At 36.2% G+C, this 27,354-nt stretch overlaps 3 protein-coding genes across 4 annotated transcripts; all 3 read right to left on the minus strand.

Moving 5' to 3' along the window:
- Positions 1 to 167: 167 nt before the first annotated feature.
- Yod1 (Yod1 deubiquitinase) lies at positions 168 to 2,448 on the minus strand. The gene is made up of 3 exons (XM_066735473.1): positions 1,850 to 2,448; positions 1,465 to 1,781; positions 168 to 1,395 (listed from the first exon to the last, which is right to left on the minus strand). Exons 1-3 carry the CDS (start codon positions 2,250 to 2,252, stop codon positions 1,177 to 1,179), a joined length of 939 nt encoding a protein of 312 aa, XP_066591570.1. The 5' UTR covers positions 2,253 to 2,448; the 3' UTR covers positions 168 to 1,176.
- Positions 2,449 to 3,506: 1,058 nt separating this feature from the next.
- LOC136778537 (synaptic vesicle glycoprotein 2B-like) lies at positions 3,507 to 14,344 on the minus strand. Of its 2 annotated transcripts, none has more exons than XM_066735471.1 (12): positions 14,200 to 14,344; positions 8,158 to 8,324; positions 8,010 to 8,060; positions 7,711 to 7,872; positions 7,355 to 7,517; positions 7,139 to 7,260; positions 6,762 to 7,000; positions 6,285 to 6,632; positions 5,840 to 5,984; positions 4,377 to 4,536; positions 4,148 to 4,275; positions 3,507 to 4,027 (listed from the first exon to the last, which is right to left on the minus strand). In XM_066735471.1, the coding sequence occupies exons 2-12, from the start codon at positions 8,171 to 8,173 to the stop codon at positions 3,939 to 3,941; spliced, it is 1,623 nt and encodes a 540-aa protein (XP_066591568.1). In that variant the 5' UTR covers positions 8,174 to 8,324; positions 14,200 to 14,344; the 3' UTR covers positions 3,507 to 3,938. The 2 variants fall into 2 exon arrangements, with proteins under 2 accessions (XP_066591568.1, XP_066591569.1); XM_066735472.1 differs by lacking the exon at positions 14,200 to 14,344 and adding an exon at positions 9,592 to 9,822.
- A 740-nt stretch (positions 14,345 to 15,084) lies between these two features.
- On the minus strand, positions 15,085 to 27,189 carry LOC136778766 (synaptic vesicle glycoprotein 2B-like). Its single transcript, XM_066735889.1, has 12 exons — positions 26,986 to 27,189; positions 23,629 to 23,957; positions 21,566 to 21,622; positions 20,379 to 20,540; positions 19,640 to 19,802; positions 19,442 to 19,563; positions 19,112 to 19,350; positions 18,573 to 18,793; positions 18,005 to 18,225; positions 17,754 to 17,913; positions 16,834 to 16,961; positions 15,085 to 16,732 (listed from the first exon to the last, which is right to left on the minus strand). Exons 2-12 carry the CDS (start codon positions 23,630 to 23,632, stop codon positions 16,677 to 16,679), a joined length of 1,533 nt encoding a protein of 510 aa, XP_066591986.1. The 5' UTR covers positions 23,633 to 23,957; positions 26,986 to 27,189; the 3' UTR covers positions 15,085 to 16,676.
- Between the last annotated feature and the right edge of the window lie 165 nt (positions 27,190 to 27,354).

A 27,354-nucleotide genomic window follows, 5' to 3' on the forward strand; every position in this document is an offset into this window, starting at 1 on the left:
CTCAAAGCTCTCAATAAAATTTCTTTATTGACCTACCTACTCTACCACCGCGATCGAGATTGCATTATTTTTTTTTCCTCTCCAAAATCCCTCACCTTCTATAATCTAAAAATCTAATATTAATAATTTTTTTAATTGGAAGATACAAAATCACATTGGACACAATGTATAAATATATATTTTTTTTTATTGCGTTATGCGTATACCTGAGAACAAAGGATGTGCTCATATAAAATTTTTTGTATCAATATAAGTATAAGTTTCCTTTTCTTGTAAAAAATTCATGAAAAAAAAACTCGTTATTTTTTTTGCGATTCAGATTGATTTAAATGACGATTCAGATGAAAGAAATCAGTCAATAAATCTGTTACTAAAATCAAGTGATTTCGATCGTAAATGTGTTACATAAACAATAACTAATTCTACAGGTACATGGTTAATTGTTAAGTCTTAGTTTGCTTATAGTACTGTTAATAAATATTTTGTTTATTTCTATGAGTCTTTAAGGGAAAGATTTGATCTATCAAGTTTTTTTTGTGCTTATTATGTATTATTCTATGCAAAAAAGAAAACATTAAAAATACTTTTAAATTATCTACATTTTTTAGTCCATTATTGACACCATATTTAATTCCAATCATACTAAAATATTTATGCACAGCATGGAACTTAGTTACCATAATTGTCTCTATACAGAATATAGGTATATATAATTAAACTAAATATCACAGATTCTTAATCTCGCCAATCTATATTGATTTTTTTTCAATCTTTACTTCTAAAATTGTGGTGTAAATAAAACATTAAAGCAATGAAATAAAGGTATTTCTTCGAACCTTAAGCAATAAAACAGAATGAACACATGTTTGATTAATTAGCTTATGCCGAAATTAAAAACCTGTGCATTAAATATTAAATAATAGTCCATTTATATCTCTTGTACTCGATGTTTGTACATTTGAAGATAATTTAATAATTCTTTTTGCTGTATATATATAAATATATATAAGCACATTAAACATTGTTTTACCCTTAAAATATACCACTCCCCATGCAATGATTTTCATTTATTAAGCGTAAATAGAAGTTGTATTGTTTAACATATACTATCAAAAATTTGGTACCCAAAGCACCGAATGACCAATTAAAAATTTTCAAAATTTTTGTATCACTGTGTTATGAATTTATTTCTTTAAAACTCATATGACCTGTCTCTTTGGCGTGTATCTGAGCCCCACCTTGTCCACTCAACTTTTTATTACACAGATTACACTTTAAGGTGAACTTTTGTATATCTGTATATTGATGACTAGATTTGGCCTCTTTAGCAAGCTCTATAGCTTTCATCATGGTCTGTTTATCTTCCGATGGAAAGATGGTCTGAATACTTCCACCCTAAAAGCATAATTTAATTTCAGCAATGTATAAATTGAGAATAGATTAGAGATTAATTATATATTTTACATCAAGAGGCTCCATATAAATCGGGTCATAATGAATTCCATCAAATAACAGGTAAACCCTTTGAGCATAATGCTGGTCTTCCCCGAATCTATTGATTATGGCATTTATACTATCGATTACAGCTATCTCTAACCCATAGAACTTTGAGAGTATGGATAATTCTATGGCTCCACCCCAGGAGTCAGACTTTAAAATCCATTGGCAATAATCCTTGTTTGGTTTACCCAAAATGGCTTCATTATATACATCTGGTTCAGCACTAACCGCACTGGCAATGATTTCTCTCATCATCTTGGCACAAGAAGTGTCAACCTTACCTACCAAAGAATTTAAATTTGTATCAACGGTAGCTTTGCAAAATTCATAGAAGCAGTTTATAATCTACCATTAAGGACATATCCAACACTGGTAAATAGGCACGAATTGTCAGCAGGAACAATTTTTTTCATTAAGACCCCTGGTTGAGACAAAATCTCCTGATCAACGATATGAGATCGACCAATTATATTCTCATCAGTCTGTTTTACCTCTCCATTGCAAACTCCTTGCTTCTCTTCGACAATTAGGGTTTCTCCCGAAGCTATACCACATTCCTCAAGTGTCGAGTCGCTTTGACTAAGGTCCACAGGCTTAGGAGGATAGCCAATTAGTACATGGAGCTCACTAGCAGAGATTTCAGTGAGCTCCGACAATTTCACTTTTAGCACGGATACCTTATCTTCTGGTTTCAAACCAGTAACCACCTTTTGACCCGATTTCGTCTTAACCCTTAAAGAAAATCCCGCCATCGTGATTCGCCCGATGTCTAATTATCCAATTGACTAGAGTGAAATTCGTCGGCAAGTTGACAAGTATAATCCGATAGTATTAGCTAATTGGAGCAAAACACAGAACTTTAGCTCCAAAAATATCTTTCATATCACAGTCGGAGATTTATTAAATTTTTAATTGCACTTTCAACAAGTCCAATGGACGAGTTTAACTGAGTTTAACCTGTTTAACGGTCATTACTGATTACTTCCCACCTTGGCACAACGCCACCAGATGGCCGTCTCGCGGAGCGTTTCTCGCTAGTAAAATTTTACTCGCATTGCATTTAAGGCTTAGCTGGCCTTAGCTTGAGAACTGCAAGCCTGCGGCCTGCGCCAGCGGCCGCCGGATGTCGGCCAGTTGTCACTCGCCAAGTCTTCCAGCCGGGATTCCACTTTCCAGCAGCCAGCTTCCTCTCAACTCAAACCGTCGAAGCTAGGACCGTGCTCCTGTGTATCCTGACTGTGTTACATACAGTGCTCGTAGTCGTAGCACTATCGTATCATACGACCCCGTGACGATAATTGCAGACTTACATTACTCATTACAATCTCATAATCGCAATTTGGATTCCTTCCAATGGTATTAGTTCCTGTTTTGATATTAAAGTTTTTCTATTTACCTGCAAAACTGCAACCTGTTTAAGATTATATTATAATAATAGTTAAAATTTCAATAAAACATCTTACAAACATAATTTGTATTACGGCTTTTGATGTATTCTCCTGAGTATCATACATATATCATAACCAATCGATTGGCCCCTAAGTTATCATCTTTGTAAACTTGTGCTGCCATAATCTCTTTTTCTGATTCGACTTATGATGTGGTTAAACGGATTGAACTATCAAATTCACAAACAGTATCAATATTTCTGTTCTTCCAGTTTTTGTTGACACCGGTGACTGGACACGCTTTTAACTATGATATAAATTTTGGCGCGGCGGCGGGCGGCGTTCACACAAAAAAAGTCACCCAACGGCCGGTATTCATATACTATTCATACGGTGTGTTTTCATTTGGCTGCGATTGGTTCGCGGCTGCGCGCCAAATAAATAATATTATGATCGGCACGCGGCGCCTCGGCGGGAAATTCAGATTCACCGCAGAGAGAAACAGACCTCTAAGCGGATCTATAACATTTATTAACAAATAAAAAAGTATGACCAAACAACGTTGAATAAGAAAAACCATCCAAATAACGTTGAATCACTTGTAAATAATTAAATGAAAAACGCTGAATGAAAGATGGAGATGTGACAAAATGTGGGAAAAGTATATATCAATAACTTTCTTTTTCTTAATTAATATCCAGCTACTTATATATGCTTATTTTTATAACTTTACTCGAGACTAAATTTTAATTTCCAAATATCGTGTGTCGTGCGCAATATGAATATATAGTTCGTTTGCTTAAAATTAATTATAAATTGGTTTGTAATTATCACATGTGGCACACTGTACAAAATTGCGAATGGCGAAGTTGATAAACGACCCAGTTGTTTAATGTTTCTTTCGAGTCAAGCTGCCCGGTAAACAGATAGAGAGAGAGAGAGAGAGAGAGAGAGAGAGAGAGAGAGAGAGGAAGTGAGGAAGTGAGGAAGAGAACAGGAGCTTCTCGCGAAAAGTAAATACAGTTTTTCAAATAGAAGCACTTGATTGCACTAAGCAGCTGCGTCTTTAATTATTCCAGTACGAACTGCTTTTGGATCTTGCCCACTTCTGGATAGAAACGTACCAAGGACAGCAGATACTGTAAATCGATAGAAATATCTCAATATCGTTAAACGATTTTCCGCAACTTGACAAAATTATAACATGAAAAAAATTAAGCCTTGATAAAAACTTTAATTTACAATCATAACTGAATTACCTAATAATTCCAGGGCAACGATTCCTATGAGGGATACGCAGAAGGTGTCGATGAGATAGCCGAACAAGGCGTTCCCAAACAAAGAGCCCAGACGCCCGCAGAACGCGGACAAAGCTGCTGCCATTACCCTATGAAAGAGTGCAAATTTATGCATGCAAAAAACATATAATATCAAATTCTCTTCACTTCGATTAAAAGGAAAGCGTTTCAGTCTTTCGACTCTCTTTACCTCAATTTCGTCGGGAATAAATCGACAACGACGCAAAAAACGATGCTCATACAAACGGACAGCAAAGCTTCGAAGAGGCAGGACAAAATTAAATTCTGCGTTGCTGATTTGACGAAAAATAATCCGATGGTTATACCACAGGCGCTTAATGTACAGAATACTACAACAAATTGTATATATATATTAGGGTGATCGTTAAAAGAAAATTTTTTGACGGATCCCCAAAAACCACTAGTATTTGATGAGAAACTACAGTGGTTGAAACCTGTGGCCTGATAAATGATGGAAACACGTGCCTCAATGCGATCAAATATAATTTTTGAAGAATTTTACAGTTTTTCGCAGATAACTCATTAAATATTCGATTCTATGAAAAGATGCATATAACCTTTTCTCTGAAGAATTAAATTCTACATAATAAAGGTTCTATACATTTTTCTTCTAGAATGCATACTAATCGAGATATTCCGGAAAAATCAATCCTCTTTTTCGTTTATACACGCATTATACATATTGATTTGTTTATATGAATAATTATTTTTAGTTTACCGTACAATTAACATATTTTATTAAATTAAGAGAAATAAAATGTGTAACTACAGCGAAATAAGAATAACTACTCATATGAGCATGTCAATATAATGTGTATAAACGAAAAAGAGGATCGATTTTTCAGCAATATCTCGATTAGTATGCATTCTAGAAGAAAAATGTATAGAATCTTTATTATGTAGAATTTAATTCTTCAGAGAAAAGGTTATATGCATCTTTTCATAGAATCGAATATTTAATGAGTTATCTGCGAAAAACTAAAATTCTTCGAAAATTGTATTTGATCGCATTGAGGCACGTGTTTCCATCATTTATCAGGCCACAGGTTTCAACCACTGTAGTTTCTCATCAAATACTAGTGGTTTTTGGGGATCCGTCAAAAAAATTTTTTTTAACGTCCACCCTAATATATATATATATATATATATATATTAGAATGGGTGTTAAAACATGTTTTTTTCTGTTTTATTATTTTAACCGCATCACTTTCAAAGTAAATTTCAAAGGTAAGAAAGAAATACCCAAGTTTGGGCTTTGGCACAAATTTCTGAAGCGAACCGCTTATACTTTTCCCCTCTTTAAATAAACATATATATTTTTTAAAGAAAATTTAAGTGAGCGATAGAAAAGGGTGAGTCCCTGTACCAAGCTCTCCCTCACAGTAAATGTACGTATATAGAAGAAGGGAAAAATGCACTAATGAATTATATGCTATAACATACACTACCTAGAATATATACCATTGTTAATATGATATAGCTTATTGGTAGGGAAAACCACGTCTTCAGAATCGGTTTCTAAACTTTTTCGATGTACTCATACATCTGTACATAAGAATTGCTATATAAAAACTTTAATAAATTAAAATGAAATAGTTGAATAATTATATAGCTACTCGAGTATTTGATTACCTAAGTAAAATCTATATCCCACACGGTCTACCGTGAGTGGCAGCAAAATGCTTGCGGGTAAACAGGATAATCCTAATATTAAAGTGTGCAGAAACACGTCCATGTTTATGGAATCTTGGCAACCGAATGTGTCCTGTACCGACGTCTGAAAATTTAGCAAATTCATTAAAATTACAATTAATTCTATATTGAATATATACTTATTTAGAATCAATAAAATGACAGGACAAATAGAAAAAGAAAGTAAGAGAAAGTACAACGGAAAGCTCTATATAAGTAATAGAAAGTAAATATATAGGTGCATGTTTGTTTCAATTGACTAGAGAGGAACGATTAATTTTTTTTCAAGATAGTCTTTTTGATTGTCATATCCATGCTCCGAGGAAAATTATAGGAAGAAAGGGAAGACACAATAAAATATATGAAAATAAAAGAGAGTAATAACCATAGTTTCATTGGCTAATCCAATATTACTGGACAATTTGCACATGCTGGTGGAGGAGTCCGGGTGCAGTTCCTCGAACTTGGCGAATCTCTGGAACATGTCTGGGAACCAGAGGATCAGAGTATAATAGGAGGAAGTAACGCAGAACATGAGGGTGCAAATGCTGAGGGTGCGTTGAATGTAGGGAGGTCTGAGCAACGCGGTGGTTTGGCTGCACAGCACCTTCATCATTTTGTTCAGAGACTTTTTCTTCTCCTTCTCCCCTTCATCCGGCCTCACCTCCTCCCTTCCCTCTATCTTCCTCACCATCTCACTAACGCTGGGAATTTCGTGATTCGCCACGGTTTTCTGTTGAAAATAAATAAATATATATATATATATATATATATATATATATATATAATTATGAAAACACTGTAGAGAAATGATCTTCTCTTGATTTTTTAACATCAATACACAATTATCGATATCACTAACGAAATATTCTTCCGGAGCATTTCCAGTGTTCTCCGCGTACATCCTGGTGAGGACCTTGGCCAATATGTGATTCATGTTGGCCTCAGCGAGGTACTTGGGTGTTTCCGGGAAGAAACAGATCCAAATCCCGATTAGGAGGGAGGGTATGGAACATGCCAGGACGAAAATGTTCCACGAGTGAAAGTAGAAGGGCCAAGTATCCATGGTGAAATTCATAGGTATAACCAGCCAGGCTAGAACTTATATGCATATATAGGAATTAATATATATATATATATATATATATATATATATACATTGCAAGTTTTACCAAATTTTATGTCCGAGCTAGAACTCGAGATTTAGAAATAATTAAATATAATGCGAGAGATACTTACGAGGTAATAAAATGAGGCCTATCGTCCAGGCCATTTCTAGCCAGCAGAGTAGCCTGTCACGATATTTCGTGGGTTGAAATTCACCTAGATAAGTAAAAAGTAATCCGCTTTGACCGCTCAACCTGGTACGACGACGATGTTAATGATAAAATCTCATCGTTTCTTTGACAATTTTTCTTTCATCGCAGATATATATATATATATATATATACTCACGCGAAACCACTGAAGGTTTTTAAAAAAATGAAGCACCAGTAGTTGGAGACGAAAGAGGAGACAAACTCGATCCCACCGTGCGACAGTAAGGCCACCATCAGTGCGTATTTTCTACCCTTCATATCCGCGAAGCAGCCCCAGAAATAAGCGCCAGCCAGCATACCTGATTATTTTCATACAAACAATTGTATTTCATTTATCATTATCAAAATAAGTCAATGTTGTGTTTAAGCCTAGGTTACTTTTATTGCATAAGATATTTTTCAACTCTCTCCTTAATTGTATTCTGACATATGTTTTTTAAATAGAAAAGTGTGCATAAATAAAAGAGAGCCTATAGAAATAATTATTTTCACCTAGCATGAAAGATGTGCTAAGTCGATCCTTATCAATAGTAGTCATTTGAAAGTCGCAGGCTGCGGATGGTAAAACGAATCCGATACTCGTTATGCTGAATGCTGTATTGCAGTAGATCAGACCACAAAGAATGGCTACTTTGATGTTGAATTTGCCGAAACCTTGAGAGAAATAATGTGAAAAATAATATAATATAACGATTGTCTTTCTATTCAGCCTGGAAAAGTATTGACGAACATATATAGATACAGTGCAGTATTTTATTAATAAAATAGAAAAAGAGAGAAATAAATGTCACCTGTCTCGTTGACGGCGTGTTGGATGTTCAACTCGACGGACTCTTGGATTTCTAGGGTGAGAAATGTTTTCTTTTAGTTTTCTGCATGCATGATAAACGATTACCAATGAGTTAGAGGAAATAATTATGTTGTTTAAATGTAACTTGCCTATTGATGGCGCCATTATCTCAAGACACTCGTTGGTGGTTACAATTGCAAAAATGGACGATCCGGTCGTCCAGAGTTATCGTCTATTATCAGCTGAGGTCAAAGCTCGCAATAGGTGCACTCACATTTTCGAATTTCTCAAAGGGTCCTATCTATCTCCTCTTATACTGCAAAATTATAATATTTTTTAAAATTCATCGCAGTGTCAAGTCGATTCAAAATGTATTTCTATTCTCCCTGTGCATGCTGAGAGAGAGAGAGAGAGAGAGAGAGAGAGAGAGAGAGAGATAGTATTATTTTTTACTCTACTCTCCTCGTTTCAATCGAGATATATAATACTCCACGTAATATTTTATCTATAGCTATACATACGAAATTTACTTATTTTAATTCATCGATATAAGTAAGGTTGGGCATGATCAAAGTAAACCGCTGAATTTGGTTTTTTCACTCGTGCAGTTTGAACTGTCTGCAAGTTTATCGTCCAATCATTTTTCCACGCACTTCCTTGCTTTTTCAGTTTTACGTAATACTTTCGTAGATTACCGCGCTCTCATAAATCAAATTAATTAAGATACTGGCGTTATTGTTAATTAACGAGAAGATGGAGTTTAGTATTTTTAGAAATGTCATGCAGGAATGGCTTATCGTTTCCACCACGTCGTCGTCTATAGTTTCACTAATTATCAACACCAATGACAACCGAGCAAATTCTGATACCGTTTATTAAATTATTTCTCTCCTCCCCTGCATTCAGCGAAATGCGCATTTCCCTAATACACATATTTCTTGTTTATATATATGTATAAGGAATCGACTGCTCACCAGTTCATTTCTAAAATTTTATTCATTAATTATATCTTTGAAACAAAAAACAGGAAAATATAGAGGGAACATACATTTACGATTCAAGCGACGTGCTCAATTTTTGTGCCTGGTAAATGAAAAATAAACGAGACAGTGATAAGTAAAAATACATGCACGTTCAAAAGTGATTTGTTGGTTTAGATTTTCCAGTGGATCTTTAATTGATTTCAATGGACTCTCGTCGGTCAATCCTACAATTTAATTAATTATATTTAAAAATAAATGCTATATAGAAAAGCAAAGAAAGAAAAATATTAAGGAAAACTATTGCTTCGAGAATTGACTAAAATTTCTAAATGGATTTGTATATATATATATATATATATATATGGAGGTGAAATAGATATTCATCACTCGATCTCAAAATGTTTACAAATGAAATCACGTGTATCAAATTCTTTGCTATTTCTAAATAGAAATTTCACTGACGATTAAAATGCATGCAAGAAAATCAGAAAAGAGAATATGAAGAAAAACTGCATGCTTATATAAGAATTAACCAAAATTATATCAAGTGAACTAATAATTGTAACAGATATAGGTAAATGTATATAGTAAGAAACTCACCAGAGTAATTCCCTACATTCGACGAGAGTCTTGAGTGACGAATAGACGATGTTACAATTACGAAAATGACAAAAAAATCGAGGGAAAATGATGAGAGCACATGGATAGACTTTTCTCGCACGTTTTATGAATATCTTAGTAAGGTAGATTCGCGTGGAGAACGTATCTATATGTATATATACGGTGGAGGACGGGCGAGTTTTGAATGAATGAACGGATCGAGCACGTGCGCGATGAACGAGAAGGAACGAGTGTTGCAGGAAATGTGCGAGAGCAGGAATCTCCGAGAGAATAATAATCGACGAGTGGCTAGTGGGGAGCCTCTGGGATGATTATAAAAATTTTCGTCCCTCTCCTTAGTTCCTCCCCCACTCTATTCCTCAGCTCCGTTTCACCAAAGTCAAGAGAGAGAGAGAGAGAGAGAGAGAGAGAGAGAGTCGGGCTCATCGGTTAAATAATCTAATAAGACGTACTTTCAGTCATAGGGGGTAGGGATTGCTCAATGTTTTACTTGCAATTTTTTCCACTACTCCCTCCCCCCCCCCCCTTCCTCATTGCTTAAACACACTTTATACCTATTACTTATATTTATAAAAATAAACGAGACTTCGCGCTTATCGATGAAAGATACGAATTAAAAAACCAAATCTTTATTTATTGCTTTTTTATCAGTGTTTCGATGAGAATCAAATTATTGATAAAGTATAGAAAATCTGTCCATCGTGCCAAAATTTTCCTGCGAAAGGAAAAGAGAGGGATGGAAAGTCACGGAAATCGATCTAATTTTGTCCCTGATTGTGTTTATCTTATCTTTATTGACTAATCGGTTAATTACTTTGCGTAAATTTTTTTAGGCCACGCTATGTTAGATTAGGCCGGTCATTATGCTTATTGCTGGCTTAAGCCCTAAGTAGGAAGCGGTAATTGTTACTTCATATAAATATATCTCGAATGAAAGTTGGGCGGAAGACTGTCTTTGTCAGCGACATTGATTGCGATGAATCGTCAACCCCTCACGATTATAACCATACATTCAAGAGAATTCGTGGAAAAGCCGAATTTTGCCAATTCTCGCAACATTTTTGTCTTACTTTCTTTCTTTCTTTTTTCTTGAATTTCTCTCAACTTTTCTTAATAAGTTTGGCTGTAATGAGTCGAAGATAGAAATTTTTATTTAAAAAATCAGCTGCTGCATATATGTAGGGAAGACTCTTGTATCTTGAGAAATTTCTTCATCTCTTAAATCAAAAGAATCCTCTAATTATACAAACATAAAGAATGGAGTAATCAAATTTTAGAGATAAATAGTTTAGGCTTAAGAAATTGAATATATAGGTGAATTTAAATTATTTTCTGTAAGTTATAGGAGCAGCAGTTTAAATAAAAATAACCCAAAGTACAAGGCTCTTTCCTATATATGTATATATATATATATATAATGATTATTATATGTAGTAGTTGGTGAACTTGATGCAAACCTAAAAATTAATGATTTTAGGAATAAAAATGTATAGAATTTATTTCCAGAACGTCTTATATCTATAACATTTTTGTTTGATATTTATGCTTTTCTAATTTTGCTCTATTTTTAATCTAGCTTTAAATTAAAAAGCTATTAAGGATTATGCATTATTTGATCCCTATTGATAGACTATCCGATAACCTTCTCTTATTGGTGAATCATCGCTCGGGGAATTTAGGGAGTAAATGAAAGTTTTAAAGTAAAGAATTTTAATGCTTAATAGCTTTTAAATTGAGGCTTCTTAATTAATAGTTTTCCAATTATAAATAAAATAGTGATGGAAGAATTCAACTCTTAAAACCATATTGTCAAATATGAATATTTTATTTATTTGGCTGAAAAGTTACGTAGAGTGATTTATATATATTAGGGTGATCGTTAAAAAAATTTTTTTGACGGATCCCCAAAAACCACTAGTATTTGATGAGAAACTACAGTGGTTGAAACCTGTGGCCTGATAAATGATGGAAACACGTGCCTCAATGCGATCAAATATAATTTTCGAATAATTTTACAGTTTTTCGCAGATAACTCATTAAATATTCGATTCTATGAAAAGATGCATATAACCTTTTCTCTGAAGAATTAAATTCTACATAATAAAGGTTCTATACATTTTTCTTCTAGAATGCATACTAATCGAGATATTCTTGAAAAATCAATCCTCTTTTTCGTTTATACGCGCATTATACATATTGATTTGTTTATATGAATAATTATTTTTAGTTTACCGTACAATTAACATATTTTATTAAATTAAGAGAAATAAAATGTATAACTACAGCGAAATAAGAATAACTACTCATATGAGCATGTCAATATAATGTGTATAAACGAAAAAGAGGATCGATTTTTCAGCAATATCTCGATTAGTATGCATTCTAGAAGAAAAATGTATAGAACCTTTATTATGTAGAATTTAATTCTTCAGAGAAAAGGTTATATGCATCTTTTCATAGAATCGAATATTTAATGAGTTATCTGCGAAAAACTGTAAAATTCTTCGAAAATTATATTTGATCGTGCATTGAGGCACGTGTTTCCATCATTTATCAGGCCACAGGTTTCAACCACTGTAGTTTCTCATCAAATACTAGTGGTTTTTGGGGATCCGTCAAAAAAATTTTTTTAACGTCCACCCTAATATATATATGTATACATATATATATATGAAATTGAATTTTTATAAATAAAATTTCTCTCTTTGTTTAAATGTCAAGTTTTGTCAGGGATGAAAAAACGTCGATGCATTCGAAGTGATAAAAATGGAGAAGATTTCGACGGTTACGCCGAATCTCCAATTAAAAACTTATCATTTTTTCGAGTAATTTATTTACATTGTACGGTGTACACGTGATGTAAAAAGGAGAGCGATATCTAAGCGATAAAGATAGATGAGCGAAGCGTTCGACTAATTTGCAATTTTGCGACGGTCGCCATTTCGCAGAAGAAGCAAACATATATATATATAAGAGTGTTAAATTAAAATTAAAAATGAGCAGTGAAAGTGAAAATCATTAGAAAAGTACAATTGTTATATCAAGAGGCTCCAAGTATGATCGATAAGCTAGAAAACTTGAATCTCTTGCATGGATTACGTGAAATTGATGAATAAATTCTAGCAGAGGGAGGAGAAGAATCAAAAAGATTGAGTAGAAAATAATAAGAATAATGATTGAATGAATCTGATGGAAATTGAGCTTTCTACGAGTGTCTATATACGTGAGAATATGGTGGATGCTATAGTAATGGGTGAGACATTGGGAAGGCAACAAACTGAATTTGATGAACGATGATGCGCGTGAGTTGCCTGGCATCTGAGAAGACAAAATTGGCATGAATGGACAGGAGAGGGCTCCTGAATGTATCACGAAATTACTCCACGTGGAAGCAATTGGATCTGTGACTACTATCGCTCGCTGTGCCAAGGAACACCACGAAACAAATTGGAGTTCAATCAGCACCAACACCAATACACACACAACTACTACCATCATTAATGCAATAACCACCTACTCCCTCGATCCAACGGCCAATAATAAACCTCCATTTATTATTTTTATTATATATATATATATATATTCATTTTCAACCAAGATCCAAGATTCTCTTAAGATTTAACTTTAACCGAACAGTGCTCGAGCAATTATTCTTAACAGGTGCAAAAAATTGAGGAAGAATACGTGCTGTTTAGGTTGAGTCAATCTCTTAGTGAGAAAAAGTCAATGATATAACAAATATTGAACAATAGGTGGTATGCACAAAAAGTAGTTTTGTTTCGCAGAAACAAAAAACTATCTATTCTATTACATTTATGTAATATAGAAAATAATAAAGCACTTTGCGAAACCAAATGCTACGGAATTAATACTTTTTTGTAAACTCCCTGACTTACCATTTTTTAGACATATTAATCAAAATTTGCGAGAAGAACGAATTATTTAATAAACAAATTGAGAACAATCTTTGTCGAGGCAAATGTAACGAGGAAAGGGAAGGAGGCTGAAAATTGATCGTTTAATTAATTTATGCAAAAGGATTCTTTTCGCAAATAGTACGATCGAATAACGCATTGGAAAAAGTGTCAAAAGTCTGTAAAGTTTCGGGTAAAAGATCAATTCCTCAGCAGTTACGTAATACATAAAATAATAAAACACTTTATAAAAACAGTTGCTGTGGAGTAAATACTTTTTTGCAAACATTTGTACTTTTATCATTTAATTTTTATGCACACCAATCACAGTTTCGTACACAAATAAAGCAGAATTGTCTTGCCACGAAAAGCACGTGGTTCTGTGGGGATCAGGAAACGACGAAAGAAGCATTCTCTAACATCTTCAAAAGTTCATCAGAAATATTTCAGTAACATTGTTAAAATTTTACAAAGTAAGAGTTACACAATTTTTTTGCAATGTTTTTAACAAGACGTTAGACATTTTGATGAAGTCTGGTTGGATATAAATAATAAAATAAGTGAAAGAGATACATATGTGGCTTTTAGATGTTTGAATGGGATTCGAGGGGGGTAAAGGGAAAAGATTAAAAGTACGAAAGTGTCGAGTGGATAAACCGGAAGTGGCACTTACTTGGACCCTCCAACGAGCTAATGGGCACACCGCGTCGATGAATCTGTACGAAGAAGAGAAATTTGTGGTGATGGTTCAGACACTTCTGGTCCCATCGCGACTTTTTATAGTATATTTCTATGATTTGTCGATCCGCGCATGACGTATCCGCTTCGTAGCAGATATGCAACTGGGCGCAACTGGCCGCAGACCGACACGCTTTTCCACTCGCGCGCGATCGACGCTATACCACTCTGGTCCCCTACCAATCTGGAGAATCCTATATACCACAAATAAACAAAAAAAGAAAAGAACATAAATTGCTCATTTCCCTGATTCCATTATTTCATATACCTACTTTTAATAAATTGCCATCGTGTTTTTTCTTCATAATTTTTCACATAACGCGCCAAATTTTTGTTACTCCTCGAATTCACTGATCCAAAATAAAATTTTCCTTAAAAATTGCTATTTTATCCGTTTCTAGGATCATTTAATGGTGTCAAAGGTCAACCTTAATCGCGATATTAAGAATGAGTCATACTTTGATACGAATAATTAATTATTCGTGATACTACTGTCTTGGCGAGACATTGTTTTGATCGAGATTACATTGCGGCTTTTATCGCGTGCAATGGAAATTTTCAAAAATGTTGGTCAGGAAGCTTTCATTGAATTGATCGACAGTTAGGAGGTACGAGATTCGAAAGGGTAGTATAAAAGTTTCGAGTTGATGTATCAAAGGCTGGTAGTATTTTCGAAAGCATGGCCAGCAGTAGCAGCAGCCTTCAATCTCGTGCCAAGTCAAACAAATATAGCAATATCCTCCTCTTCCACACACACACATATATTAGCACGCTCCATGTTTACAATAAACACACGTATAATGGCAACAATAAAACTCAATTTTAACAAACATACATGACTCATTGGTTTATTTTCAAATTACTTCATTGTTCTTATAAACAGTTATTCATATATATTCATATCTTTAAAATCATTTCTTCAATAACCTTTTAAGAAGAAAATTCCTTCTTGGTAACAATAAAAATTCACTCTCTTTATAACAAATATACTTATGCACTATTATAACTTATTTAAAATTTCAAATTGTACATGTGCTCTAAAATCAACGTGGATTAAAAATAACAATGAGATAGTTAATGTGCGTACAACAAACGAGACTTGGTCTTAACGATATAGATTCTTAATTTGTTATCTTATCTTTCATAATTATTGCTAATGAAGATTGTTCGAGAATTGGCGTTTTAATCGCGAAAGGATCGGTTTGCTATTTTTTTTCACCGTCGAGATAGCAGCAGTTCAACCGTAATGGCTATCAAGAGCAACCATACGCATATCTGCGCGAATAGTGGAATTCGATTCACGCGGTTTATCTCGACAACTTATAAACGTCTTAACGGTGTAACGATACACAAGGTATATCAATGACGCATGTTGAAACTTTTTCGGGGTAAAAGGGAGGCTAACTCTGTGCTTCTTTGGCTAACACGTTCGCGATGTCGAAGAATCCAATATGGATTCTTCAGGGACGTTTCAAACCTACGACAAATCAAGTGCGACTGTTCGAGAAGCGCTACTCATATATAAAACCACTCTGTGCACTTCCGGATGCACCCATGTACACGTGTCACTGGCCTGCATTGATTCCGCTTTCGAAAAATTGACGACCGCGACATTTTAGCCAATAGCGTGTGTCTCAGTGTCCAATTTATCGAGCAACATCAATGGAGTTTAATTTATGGTGCCGATTAGAGCTTAACCATAATGCTAAAATCCGTAGAATATATATAAAAAATTCATGTTAGCCTGACGACACATGGCTCATTAAGAAAAGCTTACTATAATTACCCTCTCCCCCCTCACCCACCAACCCTCTATATTTTTGACGCGTGCCACTGGTACATTCTGTATATAGTTGACATATATCTTACATGTTAGAAAAAAACGATTGCTCGTCCACGCTTATCAATAAATATTAGAATTGCGCGAAGCTTTGGACGTGCAGATGAGCTCTAGGCCCAAATTGATATAATACTGTACAAACCAGCGGCAGCTTTGTACATCGAAGCAAACGTTTGCTCAGTCTACGATTTCGTTTAGGACCCCCTTTCGATTGTTTTAATCGCAAATTAATTGTCCCTGGTGCAAAGGAATTTCTTTGGCTCTAATGTATATCGCATTGCACCAAAGTGTCATTTTTAGAGGGAGGGAAAGCTAACTCGATGAATACCACGAAATCTTTTCCATATATGTTAGAATTCCCTCTGTGGCAATCAACGTGTTAACAGAGTCGAGTCGATCGATCGATAGTTCCGCTTGACAAGTTTCTCGACATTCTGCAATTTGGCCCTTCCCTAACTTTCTTTTTTTAATTGACAAATGATAATTGGTCGTCCACGAGGTAAAGGATCTTTCGTGATCAGGAGAATCCATTTGGGAATTTTCGAGTATCTATGATGAGAGTTGATCAGCCGTCAGTCCAGCGTCTCCTTTCCGGTTCTTGGCAGCAGGAACGACAGGACTCCGCAGACTGAGAAATTTATAATGAAAATTGTTATTTTTCATTTTGTATCTTTTTAACGCAGATTGATAATAGGCGAGAGTGTATGATATATATATATATATACTCACGGAATAGGAAAGCGGCGAATAGAACTATAGGCACGACGCAGGCCAAGTCTATCAAATAGCCGAATATCAAATTTCCAATCAGGGCGCCTAATCTACCCATCGTCAGGGACAAAGCCGCAGCCATAACTCTGAAAAAGTAAGAAAAATTGAAACAAAATGCAAATTTTGTGTTATTAGCATAATAAACGTGTTAAATTCACTGTTCTATTTAACCAACTAAAATGACGCGAATGGATGCAAAGATCACTAATTTCATATACGGATTTTAAATTAATTCGAAAATTGACAAATATTTTTCATTCGCTTATCGGTTTGTTGGCACGATGAGGGATTTGATCAGCTGGTTGGTCGATTTTCAAATTGAATTGTAAAGTGGACAACGGGCTTGGAGAAACTTGAAATGAGGAATCAGAATGAGAGTTAATACAGGTGTGTTTGTGACGTGCAGGACGTTACAGCTGTGACTACAGTGATCGTTGGAAATTTTACGATTGGGTGGTGTTAAGTGAAGCGAGATTCTTTTTATCGGACCAATGAATGATTTTTTCGTAGAGGTCGGGGAGAGGGTTTGGACGATTTATATACCTGAGATTCGTCGAAAACATGTCGTTGATGACGCAATAAACTAACGAGATATCGAGAATAATAATTAAGCCAGCAAACAGAGTCACGTCTTCTTCACGTCTTTATCTGGTCATCATGATATGTTCAATCACGCCGCAAGAACGTTTTTGAGATGACCAAAATTTTAGGTCAGAAATTCAAAAGTATTTTAACGTCGCGTAAAAGCGTTATATATTAAACTCCAGATCAGAAAGTAAAACGTTGTTCTTTGGCTCCTTCAACATGTTTTATTTTCGTGAGATCAATGGATGAATTTTTAACTGCATGGACGAGGAGGGGGTGGACGATTGTAATACCTGAGATTCGTCGGAAACATGTCGACGATGACGCAATAAACTAATGAGATACCGAGAGAAGTCAAGGCTTCAAAGACACAGGACAACAGTAGATTCTGAGTGGAGTTGACCACGTAATAAAATCCTACGGTGACAGCGCCAGACACCATCAAGGAAACAACTAAACAAAGAAATTAAATCAACAATAATTATAAACCAAATGACCGTTTTTACTTAAATATACATATGAAAGCAGACGAGGCATTACTTACTGAGGAAAAATTTCGCTCCCAATTTGTGGACGAAGATGGGAAGAATGATGGATCCTGGAATGCAAGCCAATCCTATGTAAACGGTGTGAAGATAAACTTCCGCTCCCATTACGGTATCGCAGCCGTAAGGATCAAGAGGCTCGCTTGAGTTTTCGGACAACGCGGAGACTTTGCAGACCGAAGTGTCCTCTCCTGGATAGAGGTGCTCGAATTGCTCAAATCTAAAGATAGTAAGAAAAGATTCGTGATTGGAGTCAGGCTGAACATCTACTTGAGTATGTATGATATAATAAATTACTTGACAACATTTTATTTAGAATAATAAAAAAAGAAAACAATATAAATTAAGGATAATAAATTAATAATATTTTTCTAATTTGATCGTGTCTTTTGAATTAATAGAAGCGAGGAAAAAATAAGATCACATAAATTTTCCATAATCCTTTGTTTGTCATTTTTTCTTTTGAGATTGGAAATAAAATGTTATTATACATTTGAAATAAGTGCAGGTGCTTAAAAAGAAAAGAGGAGTTATTCGAGGAATCTGGGAGTACATTTGAAATGGTACCTGGTGAAGAGTTCGGGGAACCAGACCATGAGTGTGTAGTAACTACTGGTAAGACCGAATTGGATGGCACATGCCAGCACTGTGTTCCTGAGATAAGGCGGTTTGCACAGGGCATTCGTCAGTTCCCACACCTCAGAGAACAGGACTTTCAGATCCTTTCGTTTGTGCAACTTCAACGCCCTCGTGTTCTTGTCCTTCTGCTTCTCTTGCAGACATTTGACCTTGATGTAGAAGAAAGAGGAATGTGTCAATATTTCTAAATCATGCCTTACAGAATTATCATTCATTTTGCTATAAATATATATATATATATATATATATATATAGAGAGAGAGAGAGAGAGAGATAATTCACTTTAATATATAATCCTGATTACACCTTGCACACACACACAGTCCCATATAGAGGAAAATCGGTGTAAGGATAAGAGTGTGAAAAAAGAGTTTATTAGGACTAATTTTGTTGTTGCGGGGTAGGCATCTCCTGATAGCATTAGTGCTTAGCTTATGCACACAGCTTTAATGCTGTAATTTAATTACCGGGTAAGTTTCAGGGTCCTTCCCTGTGTTCTGAGTGTAGATCCACTTGAAAACTTCGAGGGCAGCGTCAGGATCGCCGCACTCTAAGAGAAATTTCGGACTTTCCGGGAAGGCGAAGAGCCAGAGACCGAGCATTATCGACGGCAGGGCGCAAAGTGCCACGAAGAGATTCCAAGACTTGAAGTAAAAACCTTCGGCGTTGTAGGAAAGATCCAACGGTACAATCACCCAGGCGATCACTGGATAAAATAACGAATAATTTACAGGCTTCTTTTCTTACTTCCATTTTTATTTCTTCGCGATAAATGCGTGAATGTTTAGACTTCTTACGGGGTAAGACTATAACACCGACGGTCCAAAACATTTCCATCCAGCACAAACATCTCTCGCGATATTTCGTTGGCTGAAACTCGCCCAAGTAAGGGAAACAAATTCCCATGGCTCCTGTGACGCTGGAGAAAGATATTAATTTTTTCAATCCAATTCAACTATTCTGGTTCAATTTGGTTACTCTTTTTCTATACTCACGCAAATCCATTAAAGAACCTGAAGATCAGGAAGACCCAGAAGTACTGTACGAAGGATGACAGGATGCCTACAATGCCATCCATTAATAAAGTGGCAATCAGCACAATTTTCCTCCCCTTCGTGTCAGCCAGGCATCCCCAGATATACGATCCAATCACCATGCCTGAAAGTTTGATCAAAATAGTGAGATTTAACCGTGCAGGGACAGTGCAATGGAAGAAAATTGAGAGCAAAGGACATAACGAGAGATGGACGGAAAGTCGAATGGAGAATAAAGAAGCTATACGTGTAGAGGTGCTGCTTTTGCATTTAGAGAGATTTAATCCAAATAATAACTTAATATTCTTATTGAAGAAGCAAAGACGAAATGAGAAATGTGTAGAATATATATATAGTGAATGAGGATGTTGGGGGTGTTGTGCTTTTACAATAAGAGGAAGCCGGTGAGTCACCTAATCGGTTGTCTTATGGCCTCTTTCTACTCGACTGATCGATACAAGATCTTTCAAGATCGCTTGCCTCCTGGGTGTATAGAAATAAACGTAAACTGAATAGATTCGTAGGAACGAGCGAAGAATGGATACGCATTTTTAAAGGATTAAGTAGAAAAGTCCGTTACTGATCAGACGCGGCGCAAATGCGCTTGACTGTATATATGTATATAGCGATACTCGATCCAGTGGTAAAACGTGTGTTTGGTCGGGCACTCGTTTTCTCATTCTTTTTTCAGATTTCTCACCTAACATTGGCGATGCCGTTAGCCAACCTTTGGCAGTTGAGTCCATTTCCAAGTCGCACTGGGCTGCTGGCAAGACAAATGACAAAATTGTCACGCCTATGGCTGTGTCCATGTAAATCAGGCCGCAAATTGTCAGCAGCATGTAATGAAACTTGCCGAAACCTACAAACAACGAATCGCACATTGACTGATTAAATTGATTACTCAAATCTGTATAACGTGATTCATTAAAATTATAACCGATTGTGCATATCTTGAACGTTCAACGAATTCTCGTCTATCGCTCAATTTGCACAGTTAGGGTAGCCCCTTGGTCAAAAGAAGCTATTATCTATCACTCCTTCGAAATTAATTCAAAATCTAGATAAAAATATAAGTGAATTGTTTGAGTGACTAATTTTAAAGCTGCGATATTCCTCGAACAGTGAATAGCTTCTATTCGTAACATATACATTAGAATTCTTCGATATAATATAGATTATACATATAGGGGACAGGTGTAATAAGAAATATTCTTTAGAGGACCTGAAAGAAAAAGATTTTCTTTTCTAAAGTAAAATTAAAATTTTGTAATATTATTGTACAACTGGAAATACTGTAATGTAAATAAAAAAATGCAAATCCTAGTCTGAGAATATCCCATTGAATTTTTGTATAGCGTGTAGTTTTAGTATATAGGATCGTTGATGATCATCAAATGATTCTGCCAAGGCTATAATCTATTGTCCATAGCAGATGCGATAAAAATGTACGTGGTAATGGACGGAATTTTCGATCGTGGGAAAATCGATAAAATCGAAGAGCACGATCGGTTGACAATAGGTGTGTTATTTTCTGTTTTTTATTTTTACCAAAATATATAAGAATCATTGATGGAAATAAATAATAGATAAAATGATTGTTTTTCTTTTACACCTCTGATTATCTCATCGAGAGATTTATATGGACTAGACGAGCCGATCGTTTCTATGTTTGCGCTCCTATCGAGAGCTTTGTGTTTGTCGGTTTCGTGCCATATTGGATGGGGATAAGCAGATAAGGAGTCATTTAGTCAGACGTTTTGGGAATTTCTCGTCTGGATAAATCGCGTTGTCCGGGTGATAACTGGCGTTTCTTAAACAACACCGCTCTACATTCTTCGGCCTCCCGTTCGATCGATGATAAATAGTGTTTACTTTGTTAAATACCTGTCACGGTGATGGCATGCTCGAAGTCGGCACCTCCGTCTGCCAAAAAATCGAATCCTGAAAATAATTTCAGACCATTCGTTATTCTTGACGCATAAAAACAGATTATTATTATTATTAAGGCAAAATACCAATTTTCAGCTTTAACTCGAAGACAGTCTAGGACCAATCAAGGTATACGAACAATAATCGATACTTAATCTCGATGACCTTTGAGTTTTCGTCAAATTTATTGAACATTTATACTTATGGGATAATCTCGATCGGTTAGTCCCTGATTGATCCATGATAATTCATTTTTTTTAACATCCATCCTTAAGGTAAGCTCGTAAAGTAGATTCGGAATGTACTGACCAGATATACTTTACATTTGAAGAAAACTGCAGACTTTTGTACAATCGAATAATTATATACTAATGAAATATTTAATCATAATAATATACATTTTTTGTCCTTTGATTTGTTTTGGCTTCAAGTGGAATCATATAGGCCCATGTATTAAATAGTAGTAACATAGTTGCATAATTTTCAAGAAACTAAGTTATATAAACTATTTCGTCGAAACATTAACAGAGTTGCTTCAACTGCATAGAGGAGGGCGAACCGTCAAACCATCCAGGATTTACGATGTTTATATATGGCGTGCATGCGAGATAATTCACAGTGCTGATAAGTGAGATCTTAAGGCGAAATGAGAGTAGCGTGAAATTGTCAGTAGTGAAATATCACTGATTAGTCATAAATTTGTCCCGCGAGTCGTAAATAAAGCCGAGACTGGCCTGCCAGATTTCTCGAGCTGCGCACTATAGTTGCTCTGATAATGATCTTATCAATCACCGAATATCCCAATGATTCCATAAAATTTCCGATATATTTATTTTGATGTCAAGCAACAGGTGATTCCACAAAGCTACCTCTATATTTTTCTCCATGTGGAAAGAAACTGACAGATAGAAATACAGTGATATATACACCTTCACAAATTTGATCACTTTCGACAGCAATGAAAAAATTCAATTGTTTTTTTTTTTCTTTTCAACCGAATTACGAGCAAAATTTACCCATTCTATGTGCTAGGTGGTCGGTTGACAATGGTCAATCGTATAAATTGAGTTAATGTAAATAATTATAATGAGAAATTTTCTAAATCTCTCTCTCTCTTTCTCTCTCTCCATTTTTAAATATAGAATTGAATAAAAAAGCAATTTCAGATTAAAAATTGTTCAATTCGAGGCTTTGTTTTAGTCTGAGCATTCTGGAAAAGACTGACCAATAGAAAAGAAAATCAGCGCAGGTAATTCTACCAGTGTGGAAGCGTCGAGTTGATAATTTTTGGACCTTGATGATTTTTCATCGAGAGTTAAATTTACAAATGGTACATGAGCTTTCTTCTTTGAATTATTTGTGTGAAATAAATTTGTAGGATATTGGCCGCAGTAATGCTGCTATCAGGTATATATCAGAAACACGGTTGTCAAACGATGAAAAACAAATTTTTATTCACACCAAAGTATTTAATTGGAATTCTCTGTGGAAGGTGCAAAGGAACGCGATGATCAGGCGCGTAACGATAAGCAAGGGATTATGATCGTGCAACCAGCAATTTTATTTCCATTTAACGAGGTTTGTTTGCTGACGATGTATATTGATAATTACGTCGCGTCTGGTGCACTGTTAACATTATTGTCATTTTACCTGAATCGCGATACTCTACACGCATATGGACTGACTAAATATAATCATTGGATTCTTGAAAAGAGCAATAATACATCGACGCGTTGAAAATGCTAATAGATTTCAAGTGGATAGTGCGAGACTGTAAAAGTACAAGTATAGGAAAGAGAAAAATAATCCAATAAACAATTTGTTATTTTCCACAGCAATTGCGTATCACAAAAGAATGATATCATCGAGAATGGGAAAAGTGAGAAATCGTTAAAAGAAGGTAGTATAATTTACTTGAAAAGTCAGAGAGAGAGAGCGTAAAAGTAGAAAAAATGTTAAAGTAGCGAGCAGCGTAATAAAAAGTATAGAGTAGAGTAAAGTTGAAGGGACTGGCTCACCCATGGTTGATGTTCTCGGGCAAGAGATGGAGCGATGTCGTAGGGTTTTCTCGCGAGGGTTTTCCGGGCCACAGCTGGTGAGGCCGGATGGCCTTGAGATGACAGTGCCGTTTCCTGGTGCGGATTCCCCGGTGTTTTCCTCTGCCGTCCCGGCTGCACGGCACTTTCATTGGTGAGAAACCTCCGGAAACTCCGAAATTCTCACGATCCTCTCACCAGACTTCTCGAATCTCTTTCTCTTTTTTCCGTTGTATACTTTTCTTCTTCTTCGTCTCTTCTGCTACTTTGGAGTGCTCCTACGACGACTACTCGACTGCTGAACTGGCAACCTGCAACTGGCCACATGCACCTTACTCGATACCTTTTTCGATGGCTTCTTATGAATCGCTGATAAGATATCGCTACCCTATCAGCATCCGTTGAGAAAATTGCTCGACGGTTTTCTCTTTCTCTTTCACGATTCGATCAACATCCGAATAATCTCGCATTCTATTCAAAACTATAGTCATTATATTACTATTTTGTTATTCTAGCTGTGGTCATACGTGTATAAGTACTTAATTATTGCATTATAATTAATCGATCGATACATCCCCTTAATACTGTTATATAGGTACTCTTTGATTAGTTTTAAGACCAATTCGTACATTTGTTTCCTCTCTCTTACAATGATTGTCTTTTAGTCAAAAAGAGATAGTTATATATGCAATATATGCACGTACGATCAATGGGCCGGCGCTCCAATTTTTGAGATTTTACCATGCATTTTTTTCAAGGGTATGAGATTTTACGAGGCTTTAAGTGGATGATTAAATTATTTATGACAGCCAATCACGTGCTGTTTCGTCACATTCAACATCCCATCGCTATCTCGCATCTTCGCGGAAAGTCACTTTATTTGATCTTTATAAATTAATAAGATAAGAGAAAAGGGATCGCGAACGACTCTCGCCACCCAACATGGAACTCTCTGGATCTGATTTAATCATGCTCCAACCCGACGCTAAAATTGGTCCTTCGATGCAGCAATTCGATTTATTCATCATCGTCGATCTAGCGATCCCTCCTCGATCATGCATATATACAGTATATATAGAACATGAAGAGCAGTAAATTGCCATTTGACTTTCGCGCAAAGTCACTCGTTTTAACCAATATTTATATATTTATGAAGGAATAAAGTAGGACGTGGAGGGTTTCGCCAACCGATGCAATAACTTGCTTTGAACGAAATATATTGGTGCTCCGTGGACGCGCGGTTACGATCAATGCTTCGGATTCGTTTGAAATTCGCGCAATAGGACGCCGCGTCGTTTTGCGCGATTCGTCTCGCGTTCCAATCGAAGGAACGCACGGTGCATCGTGAAATGCTGCAGCTGGCCGGAGCGGATAAATCGTGAGGAAAATGTGGGAACGAGTGCGAGAAACGCGAGGTAGGTATAGCCGAAATGAAACTCGGTATTAACTAGTTAAAACCGGAATGGATCGGTCTCCCGCGATGTAAGCATTTCGGAATAGTTTCGGCCCGTTACGATGACCGCGCGAGAGCGCACTTCAGTTTTCCCGAAAGTCACACGCCGATTGAGAAACGCTGCTGGCCGATGAAAGAAATGTTCGTCCTGATGCCAGCTAGAGGAGACGTGAATTTTCATTCCTTTCTCTTTGCAAAAAGACGAATGATTCTTTTATACGGCGATTATAACAGTAATATAATAGACAAAATAATTCTGCGGTGAATCTTCCAATGATTCGAGCTAACATTATACACACACACGCGCGCCCGCGCGCGCATATCTATATAGTGGGGACGATTCTTACGCGACGAAACAATCGCCAAGTGATTTTCAAAGTGGCCCGCTGAGACTTTTACTGCGTCATTACAATAAACAACCCTGTGACGTCACGAAAATCAGTAGAAAATATTTATCTACGGCCCATTATCGCAGCAGCTGACTCGTTGGTCGTCTTATCACACTGGAAATCAAGAGTGTGTTCTCGGTCACAACTGTACAGTAAGATCCAGGCTAGGAGATGTTCGCGCGAAGGTCGCAGTCGTACGAGAGGCAAAACATTTGGTCTAGTGGCGAATGCCAAAAATTACCTATTACGCAATGTTCGTCTAGCAAACCGATCTGCAAATCGGTTTATTGCATGCGAATGCTTAGTCATGCTTGGCCATTGGCTTCTCTGTGAATTCCAATAAAACCGAATAGTTCCATACATTTTTTTCCATACCGATAATTCTCCCCACTTTTAATTTTATTTATTATATATACATACATGTATTTATTTATTAAGTAGAAAAGTTGCGTCATGGGTAAAGAGTTTACAGCAGTTTCTGTGCTTTTTCTGGTTTTTATTGAATTTCCAGTGAATTTTGTACACGTTGGTACGGCAGGCAATTATTTTTCCGGATGAATATTATTTCTGTCCCCAACCAGCCGAGATTTGTTGGCACTTGAGCCACTCTAGAAAGGAACTTGTGCCAAAGCAGAGTAATTATCATCAACTGCCATGCAGAGTCGATAAACAGGTTGACATTAAAAGAATAACGAGAGAATCATGCTGGTTCCCCCCCCCCCCCCCGCGCCTTCCGGTTCTCCAAGTCAAATTTCTTATCCCACTTTTGGAGAACGATTTCTCGAAAAAGAGAAAAATGAAATTTATAACGACCTGTTCAAATTTCAATGATAATTTATATATAGAAATCGAATTAAAGAGAATTGAATAATTCGACTAAAAAAAATAAAAATAGCCAAATAAAAACAAAGAATTCTTAAATGATAGAAGAGAAATTTCAAGGAGGTTTTCCGGAAAAGTTTGAACTGTTTGCCATGTGGAAAATCTGAATGGAGAAAGGTTTGGAGTGAACCAAGGAAATAAAGGTTGTCGGTGCCAAAGGCGTAGTTCAAATACAGCGAGCAGACTTTGAAAGATTTATTCCAACCAAAGCTCCAACCTGCGTGCATCCCGAAGGCTGTGCAGTCTCTGTCTACTTGCTTGACATTGAATTGTCAAGACTCCGGTAGACGAAATAAGATCTCAGCCAAGGAGACTCGTGGACAAGATAACCCAGTCGACAAACACGTTTCGAACAAAAATCAGCCGACCGAATTCTATCATCTACAAAGTCAGACTCTGACGCGCGGTATTAGAATTAAAGAAAAAATATTGAGTAATTTTTGACAAAATACCAGTGTCAACAATCGGGAGGAGCAGTACATGTGTGTGTGTGTGTGTGTGTGTAAACAAAATATAAATAAATAAATTGGCATTGAAAAAAAATAATAATGGAGAAGATAAGATGGTTCGATAAAATATTATGAACAACAATGTATATTTGTGGGGTGTTTGTACCTGTGAAGGGATTACGTGAACCGGAAGTCGGCTTCGTCCTTCGGCGAGTCCGACGGAAGTTCCAAGATGGCCGGGGTCGCTGGGCGAGTCTCGAGGGTCGAAGTAACTTTAATTAGAACGCGCGTCGGCTTGCTAAGGACTATCAATCTGCGCGATCGCTCGCTAGTGCATGTGACGCGATGCAACACGACGCAACGCGACAAGTGGCTTCAAAGCCAGCCGCGACTTCTTCTAATTCGGTCCTCGAAATCTTCTCTCTCTCTCTCTCTTTCACTCGCCTCACCTCCACTGTAGCAGCTCGTGCTTCTCGACGACCACTGCCAATCCTGCTCGATCGCGGTACTAATCTAATTATCAATGAACGTCGAG

Source organism: Prorops nasuta, unplaced genomic scaffold (genome assembly GCF_024137725.1).
Source record: "Prorops nasuta isolate Cenicafe-Biocafe unplaced genomic scaffold, Cenicafe_Pnas_1.2 PNAS00014, whole genome shotgun sequence".
NCBI lineage: Eukaryota > Metazoa > Arthropoda > Insecta > Hymenoptera > Bethylidae > Prorops > Prorops nasuta.